The sequence below is a fragment of the Rhinichthys klamathensis genome, unplaced genomic scaffold (genome assembly GCF_029890125.1).
Source record: "Rhinichthys klamathensis goyatoka isolate OS25496 unplaced genomic scaffold, OSU_Roscu_1.1 h1tg000109l_1, whole genome shotgun sequence".
NCBI lineage: Eukaryota > Metazoa > Chordata > Actinopteri > Cypriniformes > Leuciscidae > Rhinichthys > Rhinichthys klamathensis.
Window position 1 is genome coordinate 3045166 of NW_026606647.1, and position 9883 is coordinate 3055048.

Sequence of the window (9883 nt, forward strand, 5' to 3'; positions counted from 1 at the left end):
GCCTTTTATTTTGCATCTCTGAAATTTGATTTTTTTTATATTAACTTTATAACTTTTTCTGTCTGTCTGTCTTGTCTATCTATCTATCTATCTATCTATCTATCTATCTATCTATCTATCTATCTATCTATCTATCTATCTATCTATCTATCTATCTATCTATCTATCTATCTATATATATATATCTATATATATATATATATATATATATATATATATATATATATATATATATATATATATATATATCATTGTAAAGATTCCAAAAAGGCGTACTCCAAAATATAACTTCTTTTCACCAGAAATTGAGTCGCAGCGCATATAGTAAAAATAAGTTACATTTTGGAAAACGCTTTTATTTTTCTTTGTGAATATAGGTTTTTTTGCCATGCATAATAGAAAAATGCACTACATAGTAGGCCGATAATTGCATTGGTTTCATTCATGTTCCCAGACCCTTTTTGCGTTTCAGTGATATTGGCCAATCACAAAGCTTAACACAGATTTACGTAACACGTCCTTCTAGGGGGAGGCGCTTATTGCGGCCTTTAGAAAAAAAAAAACCTCAAGCCATCTAGATTTTTCAATGGAAACCGCCCAGGTTTATTCTATGCATTATTAAATAATTACTTTTCAAATTATACTTCGAATATTGGCATCTATATAGACGGCGTCGTTGTTTCCAGGAGCGGCTCAAACGGAAAAAAGGTAAAGCGTTGCTTTTGTTTTGTACTCTTTCTCTTCTGCCGACCTGTCGCTGCAGTCATGGCGCCCGTCCGCTCGGTTGTAGCACTCGTCTTACGGGAAGGTGTTTTAATGGCTCCCCGTATCGCTGACGTCTGTTGACGCGGGCACTTGCGTGCCAGTGACTAGCTTGGAACTTTCTGCAGAGCGCGGCATTAAGTCGCCCACAGGCTTCACACAACACACCGCAGCGGTTTGTGTAATTTAGAGATGTGCATTTGATCAGGATCTCGTGGGGGAATAAGACTGAAAGTCTCTGACACTCGTGCAACATTTGCAACTTAAAAATCTATCAATCTCCTGTGATGGAGATTTTGTGTAGTAGAAACAAACCCGCTTATAAATACCAGCGGAATCTTATATATTTTGACAGATAAGTTATGAAATGACATCATAGACATCTGTCTAATTTTATCTAGCATGTTAGCTGTTCTAGCCTCAGATTGTTTGTTTTAAATGCGGACTTTTAATGGAAAATATTATCGAAAATACGGAATCCACAGGTCAGTATATATCACACGGTTATTTTAGCTTAATTAAAATAGAAATTAACCAGATATTGTTAGTTTTTTTGGAGGAATGTGAGTATTTGATGGGCGTTATTTAGCATCCGGTTCTGTATAAAGTGCTGTTAATAACAACACAACAAAGCATCTGATTTACTGCTAACGTTACAGCAACAGCAGTGTCTTCCATGTTAAAAAGCTTATTCTGTTTTTTTCTCCATTACATTGCAATTTTGTGATTTTATTTCTGATTTATTGTACTGCTTACATGAGTTTACTGGAATCAAATCATACATGAGAACACTTACAGCATGGTTGCAGCAATAATGCGTAGAAAGCAACCCACAAGGACAGTGTAAGTGTGTGTGTGGTGGAGCTAAAGGTTTGAGAGGGACTGACTCAGGGCTGGGGTAAAATGGAAACACTGACTAAATCAAGGCTTTTTACTGGTAGCCACAACACACACACACACACACGCACACACACACACACACACACACACACATGGGCCATCCGTTTAAACATATGAGAACAGATAAAAGCCAGTATTCTTCAGCATTCTCATGTTTGTCTGTAAAATAATACATCAAAAAGTAATTGGGCTCAGCAGTTTTTTTTGTCCCATAGTTCAGATTTCTGTTTGTCCTGAAAAGATAAATAAATAATATTATATTTTAATTTATATGTATCATTTTAAATGTAACTTTTTTTAATTACAATTTTGTTTTAATCATCTCATTTTAAATGTAAATTCTGTAACATTTTTAAACTTTTTTTATTAATTTAATTTTTCTTTCCTTTTTTAATTTAAATTTATATAAAAATAGCATTTATTACTAAACATTTTTCTTATTTGTTTGCACGGCATATTATGTACATGATCAAAACGGTAAAATATGACAGGAACCTGGAAATATAAGAGGATGTGGATATTTCTGTAACTACTTATTAATAATAATAAAAAAGTTATAATCATCTCTAAAATATTAGCCATAAATTGCTCATTTTAATAATCACCGAAATCGCGTTCTGTCTGTGTAGGTACTATATTTGAATTTACTATATAGAATGAATATGGGCAATATGAATAAAATTCGGACGTATTGACATATTACATATTATGTGACCTACCAGCGTCAGTTTGGGCCACTTCACTGCCATTCATAAATCCCCTCCTGTGGCCTCACGGGGTTGTAAAGTGTCAATCGAATGCGCACTTAAGAATCTTTTTTTCTAATACTATGTTTTCGGACATACTATTTGGCACACTGTTTTTCGAATACTCTATAGTAGGAAGGTATTCTATTTCGGACGCAGCATAGGAAATTAAAAAATTGTCAAAAGCCCTTTATATGGGTACTGAGTCTACTGACCATGGAAAGCATCACATCTACATTAAGTATTGATCAAAATCTGTCTCAATGTTCATTTACAGTGGCAATGGAGGAGGTCCACCAGAACAACAGTAATGGCTCTGAGTCCCAATCTATTGCCATCCCCACAACTATAACTGCCTCTCACATATCACAGATAGCACAGGTACTGTTAATGTATGTACTTATGTACACACATTCTCATGATGGATAAATATGCTGTTTGAATAAAACAGCAATAAATATGCTTGTTTCATGTCATTCATCTTCATCATATTGTGGAAAGATGTCTCTGGGTGGGAATCAAGTGGCAGTGGTTCAGCTGCCCAGCGGTCAGTTCCAGGTTCAAGGTGTGATTCAGTCAGCACAGTCATCAGTTATCCAGTCTCCACAGGCACATGCACAGGTAACATGCACACACTCATGCACTGTGATCTTCAACTTCCTGATCTTTGTTTTAACTTCAGGTTGGAATCAGTGACATGTTTTCTCTCCACTTAAACACTGTTTCCTCTTAGGGTCAAGGATCTGACAGTGATGATTCTCAGGACTCAAGCGACAGTGGGGCATCTAACCAGAAGTCAAGAGAGATCTTGGCTCGCCGCCCATCCTACAGGTATAGAGCCTGGGAAAATAAATAAATATGTATGGCTCCACTGGGCCTGATGATGAATACCACCCAAAAATCACACAGATTCTAGCTATATACACTCACCTAAAGGATTATTAGGAACACCATACTAATACTGTTTGACCCCCTTTTACCTTCAGAACTGCCTTAATTCTACATGGCATTGATTCAACAACATTCTTTAGAAATGTTGGCCCATATTGATAGGATAGCATCTTGCAGTTGATGGAGATTTGTGGGATGCACATCCAGCGCACGAAGCTCCCGTTCCACCACATCCCAAAGATGCTCTATTGGGTTGAGATCTGGTGACTGTGGGGGCCATTTTAGTACAGTGAACTCATTGTCATGTTCAAGAAACCAATTTGAAATGATTCGAGCTTTGTGACATGGTGCATTTAGGGATGCACGATGATATCGGGACAACATCGGTATCGGCCGATAAAAGCTTAAAATGACCATCATCGGCATAGGTCGATATGAATATTTCTGCCGATGAGCCTTGCCTTGCGCACGCGGCAGCCATTGTAAGTCCACAAGACCGAAAGTGCACATGAAGTGTGCCACTTGGGACAGGGCCATAATAAACACTGCAATAAGGCATACAAATAAGATTGTCAATTTTGATTTCATTGTGAATTTAAAGTAAACGTTATTCTCATTGATATAGTGCTTTCTCCGGCAAGCACCAAATACATTTTATATACCCAATCACAAACATTAGTATAGTTCACAAAGCTCACATTAAGTGCATCTTAAATCAGTTTATACAATTGTTTGTTTGTGTGGTATTTTTATTCTTATCTAATCTCAGAGAAATGTATTTATTTATATTTAATCACATACTTGAAGTTGATTTTTGACTCGTGCAGAAAACAAGATGAGCACAGATTTTCATTTCATTTACACAGAACCAAAAGCTGCTTCTGATACTATGGAATGAGGCCGCATATTCATACTTCTTTTGTAATCAAATTAATATATTTGTGTCGATTTTGGGTTTTTTGTTTCTGGATCATTTTGCACTCTATTTCAGACATGTCCTTAAACACACATATAGGGGAGGAGCTACAAGCAAAAAAATGGCCAAGCTCTAACTTCCAGGAATGTCTCTGCCACACAACAAAGAGTTTAGGCACTACATGAAAACTTTCTGTTCCTTTTTGTGTTTCAGGAAGATTCTAAATGATCTATCAGCTGAGGAAGTGGCGACTCAGAACGAGGGAGAAGAGGAAATCTCTACCTCCTCTGCCATAACAAGTGTCTCGCTCCCCACCCCAATCTACCAGACAAGCACTGGCCAATATAGTAAGCCATGTCAGCATGCTATTTAAACACAATGGGGTTTGAGAGGTATTGAATGCATCATGTGGTAATTTCCTACATATTTTGCAACAGAAATTAAGTAAGTGGTTAACGACAAATGACACAAAAGCCATGCAGTTTGTTTTTTAATGACCCATACAAACTTGATTTTGATAGTGTATGCAGTATCAACTAGAGCACAATTGTAATAACAAACAATTGCATAAAATCACATTCAAATTTATCTTCATGCACGATTCATTTTATACTTTAACCCTCTGGGGACCAAGGGTTTTTTGAGGCCCTTGGGATGTTTTGACATGCACTGACATTTGTGCTTTTTTCAGTTATTTATAAACATGTTAATGGCAACGGTGTAAATTCACTCTATATAGCACAAACGGGGCTACCATAATATTTGAGCAACATGTATGTACATGTTTGTATTTTTGAGAGAATATTATTTATGCATGGTTATTGAAAAACTTAAAAATAAAAGTTTCTGAAATAAGGCCACAAAACACATATTGATTATTTATTCACAAGACTTTTGAAAATTGTATCACATAGCCTAGTATATTTGCTCCAAAACTATGTGAGAATCATCCTGACTACTCATTCAGATAAGTCAATAAAGTCTTTTATAATATGTATGACGTGTTTAGTGTGAGAAAGCTTTATGCGAGGAGGCGTGATCTCTCATTAATATGTATGGCATTTCACACCTGAGAAAGACAAAGACCCTCCCATAATGGCCCTATTAGGTGCTATCAGGCCCTTATGAGGAGCCTTGCACAAAGAATGAGGAGATTTAAAAAAGAATGGCTTTTAGATTGTTTGGATTTATTTACAACACAACATAATCCAAAGATACACAACAAAGGACTGGTTTCTGGTTAAAATTGCTTTTTAATTATATATACACTACCGTTCAAAAGTTTGGGGTCGGTACGATTTTAAATACTTTTAAAAGAATTCTCTTCTGCTAACCATGGCTGCGCTTATTTGATTAAAAATACAACAAAAATCGGTTATAGTATTAAATATTATTCCAGTGTAAATCAGCTGTTTTCTGTGTGAATATATAGTAAAGTGTAATTTATTCCTGTGATCAAAGCTGAATTTTCAGCATCACCAGTGTCAGTGTCTTCAGTGTCAAATGATCCTTCACAAATCAGTATAATATGAGGATTTGATGCTCAAGAAACATTTATTATTATTATCAATGTTGAAACAGTTGTTGGTCTGTCAGGTGTTCAGTTTTTTAGTTTTTTTTTTAGGATTCTTTGATGAATAGGAAGTTCAAAAGACTTTTGTAACATTATAAATGTCTTTACTGTCACTTTCGATCAAATTAATTATTCCTTGATAAATAAAAGTATTGATTTCTTTCCTCCTAAAAATAAAATTCTCACTGACCCCAAACTTTTGAACGGTAGTGTATATACACACACACACTGCTTAGAATAAGTGAAAACACCCATGCTAAAGTTGACTAAGAAGAGGAATAAAAAATCTTAATGCCTTAATTTAAAAAATGAGGAAAACTCTAACCTTTAGGGAAATGAATAATGTCCCTGAATTCTTTGTGAATGAATAATGTATCGCAAATAATTAAATGTTCTTCTTTAAAATACAGGGTGCATACTCTGGACACTTCTATCACACACCCTTCACCATATAGACATGGTTTTATTTCAGTTCAAAGTTAGAGTTGGAAACATCTTGAAAAGAAAATAGTCTTTTTCCATAAATGTCGTAGTTTGATCATACATATTTCAAAGTTGAGGATTCATTATTTTGATATAGCTTGCATTGGAACAAACATCTTAGTTGATTAGTTTATTGACAAAACATAAGCTTATTTGATGTCTTTATTTTGAAGCTTATTTGATGCTTATTTGATTTGAAAAACTTTATCCAAAACTAGTCAAAGAAATGTTCTTTTATTTCGTCTGTAACAATGCGTATCTGTGCGTTCATTCATTCATTCACACACACACACACACACACACACACACACACACACACACACACACACACACACACACACACACACACACACACACACACACACACACACACACACACACACACACACACACACACACACACACACACAGAGAGAGAGAAACATAATTCACATTTAAACAGTATGATATGCTATTTGTCTGTTTACAGACACTAACGTTATTCTATATCGCGATTAGAACAAAGCACAAAACACTTACACTTCTCAGCTGAATCTGTTGCTCCTCCTCGAAGTGAAAATAAACCAGCCCTTCTGTGGTAAATGTCCCAGGATTATTCCTCATAGCCGCGCAAGACGAATCTTAATCTGACTAAAAAATAAAGTGCGTTTACAGCATTTGCCCTGGGGCGTTTATCTATTTTGCAAATGGCCTCAACACATTATCTTATGAATAGCGCGCTCTGCGAGTGGGTGTGAACAAATTAACGATAATGAGCTGAGACAGGAGAAACTGTACTTCTCTTTAGTTTTTGACAGATTACATTGCAGGAGAATATTTGTTTTAAATGTGAATTGTTTTATTTAAAAGTAGAAATTTAAAGCGTTCTTTAGACGTATGTTTCATGTTTGTGTGATAAGTATTAGCGGAGTTTCCGTTCATTTTCCAGACATGTTTCAGAAAGATTTTTGCGGAGACAGAGTGATCTGAAAGCGCACCCTGTTTATTTTATTTATTTTTAAAAAAACACAAGGTTTTGATGTTAATGTGAGTGTACACAAAAAAAAGACCCTCTATAGTTTATAATCATGTATTGATTTTATTTATATGACCATAAATGACGGAGTATTTTAAGTCTATGTTGCTGCTATGTGAAAAAAAAACAGCAAAACGCGCGGGCGCGTTCTTGGTCCCCAGAGGGTTAAACCACAGATTTGTTTGCTCCTTTGCAGTTGCGATTTCATCCAATGGCTCTCTGCAGCTCGCCGGTGGTTCAGAGGGCATGCAAAGCCTGCAGACTCTCACCATGACCAACTCGAACCCAAACCAGCCAACTATACTGCAATATGCTCAGACCGCCGACGGACAACAGATTCTGCTGCCTAGTAACCAGGTGGTGCTCCAAGGTTGGCAATCAAAGTCAAAAAGAGCTTTTCATTTGGCAATCAGCTCATATTGTTGTTTACTTACACATGGGACACACTCTGGCTGTAATGCTGTGTTGTAGGTGCGGGGGGAGAAATGCAAGCTTATCAGATCCGCTCCTCTTCCTCTTCGCTGCCTCAGACCGTTGTCATGACATCACCCGTTATCAGCTCTCAGGGCAAGAGCGATGACCCGCAAATGAAGCGAGAGATACGCCTGGCGAAGAACAGGTGGGTGAATTGATTTGTTCAGCTAGATGAAGTTTATTGTTAATGTATAATCTACTATGGTTTTTGTCATGTAGGTACTTTCTTTTTTTTCATTGTTAGCCTAACCGTTCTTTTTGTCTTATCTGAATCTCTTCATGCAGGGAGGCAGCCAGAGAGTGTCGCAGAAAGAAAAAGGAGTATGTGAAGTGTTTGGAGAACCGTGTGGCTGTCCTGGAGAATCAGAACAAGACTCTTATCGAGGAACTCAAGACGTTAAAGGACCTGTACTGTGTTAAAACCGGCTAGTGGGAGATCTCTCCAATCATGCTTATGGGACTTTACTGGCAGACCTGTCTGCCTATGTGCTTATACAAAAACAGACACAGGGACTTTTTTTGGCTTGGAGAATACATTTAATCCTCCTGTCAAATGCTTGTTTTTATACAACTCATTTTTAACTAATAGCCTAAGAACGATTGACCAGAAACAACAGCAACAATTATGCTTTTAATAGATAGATGGAAAGAGGGATACATTTTTCCATTAACATATTTTTCTTTGCAGTCAACAGATGTTTATATTTGTATATGTATCTTGTGCAAGCATTGGCACGTCTACACTGGGAGATATTGCTTTATTCTTGACCCATTTGGTTTCCAGGGAATTTTGAATGTTAATTTTATTGAAGCGCTAGCCGAATTTTTTTTTTTCTACGGTAGAAGTGCAGAAGTTACAGTGGTATTTTTACACCTTTCTCAGAAGCGCTTGTATGTATGAAAATTGTGACGCGATTGTGTGTTTCATGAAGTCATGCAGCTGTGTTCTTTCCATTTTTGCTATTTCCCCCTTTATAGGAACCTCTGGTATTCCTATCCCCATTCCATATTTTATTTTACTGAGTTTTAGTGAGATGTTTTCTACAGAGACAGCTGAATTTAAGGTGAGGACTTTCAGCTTTATTATTATTATAAGTAACATGAAACAGTGGTAAATTAATTTAAGCCTTATTCTGGATTGATAGACTAATCGTGTATAATTTAATCTGTGCCCTTTTTAGTCCAAGCCTTGGTAAGATGTCTGACTGATCTTTAAGCCATATACACTCTTGGGTTGGGACCGTTGTTGGTTTTAACTGAGTAATTGACCCAAGAATTACCACTGTTTATAAGCCAAGCTGTTACAAGACAATCGAATCAGGGAGCATCCAATGAAAAAACAATGTCACTTGTTTTTGGTAAAGTGAAAAAGCTAAATAAATATTTTTCCAGCCTTTGACTGTTTTTCTCCCTTTCAGTTTCTCTGTTGCTTGACTGCTTTTTGGCTCAATGAGGCCCTTGAAAAACTACTCAGATGGTCAAATAGGAGATGCAAGGTTAGCTTATGAAATGTAGGTCAGTACTTGGGAAAACAGAATGTCTTGGTTTGTTGCATTAAAAAGATAGCCAGAAAACCATTTCATCTTTAAAATTATAGCTTTATTTTTTTTCATACCAAATATAATGAATAGTACGGAGCCCCTAAAGGGACATGGTGGTGGAAAATGAGATGGGAGAAAAAAGAATAGCTTTTGTGCTTTAGGTCAAACCCTTTGCGCTCCCCCAAGAAACTTTGCGAACAGTTTCTAGGCGGAATGCAACAAGTATAGAAGTATGAAGGCAAAATTATTACATTTATGCTTCATGAATATGACATGCAGAGGAGCTTGGATGTGGCGTAGCTCCAGGTCAGAGAAGCCAGCTGCCTCGATGTGCTTCCAAGTAGCACGGGTTGTCTCACAGCCATCATTTAAATAGTACCTGACAAGTATGTAGTATGTAAATAGTACCTTATAATACAAGTAAAGTTAGACTTTTATTGCATTGTGGTCATATGCTTTGTTACCAGTATTCTAACATTGACATGTTAAATAGATACATCCTTGTTTTATAGTTCCTCTATCTCTCTGCGTCAAAAAGAACCCTTGACCTCCATTTATGTGTGGGTGATATGCAGTGGAAGA

General features: G+C 36.5%; 1 protein-coding gene across 2 annotated transcripts; it reads left to right on the top strand.

Annotated features, from left to right (window-relative positions):
* The first annotated feature begins 535 nt into the window (after nucleotides 1-535).
* Nucleotides 536-9159, top strand: atf1 (activating transcription factor 1). 2 transcript variants are annotated; one of them, XM_056253901.1, is made up of 8 exons: nucleotides 536-708; nucleotides 2686-2789; nucleotides 2910-3029; nucleotides 3142-3239; nucleotides 4429-4562; nucleotides 7483-7656; nucleotides 7758-7905; nucleotides 8046-9159. In XM_056253901.1, exons 2-8 carry the CDS (start codon nucleotides 2691-2693, stop codon nucleotides 8188-8190), a joined length of 918 nt encoding a protein of 305 aa, XP_056109876.1. In that variant the 5' UTR covers nucleotides 536-708; nucleotides 2686-2690; the 3' UTR covers nucleotides 8191-9159. The 2 variants fall into 2 exon arrangements, with proteins under 2 accessions (XP_056109876.1, XP_056109877.1); XM_056253902.1 differs by lacking the exon at nucleotides 536-708 and adding an exon at nucleotides 802-937.
* Nucleotides 9160-9883: the final 724 nt, after the last annotated feature.

What these genes read in the sequence shown, in the direction of transcription:
- atf1 (XM_056253901.1), top strand. Translation starts at nt 2,691, where the DNA reads ATGGAGGAGGTCCACCAGAACAACAGTAATGGCTCTGAGTCCCAATCT. An exon ending in GCTCGCCGCCCATCCTACAG is followed by an intron (nt 3,240 to 4,428) that starts GTATAGAGCCTG and finishes TTTGTGTTTCAG; the next exon opens with GAAGATTCTAAATGATCTAT. An exon ending in ATACGCCTGGCGAAGAACAG is followed by an intron (nt 7,906 to 8,045) that starts GTGGGTGAATTG and finishes CTCTTCATGCAG; the next exon opens with GGAGGCAGCCAGAGAGTGTC.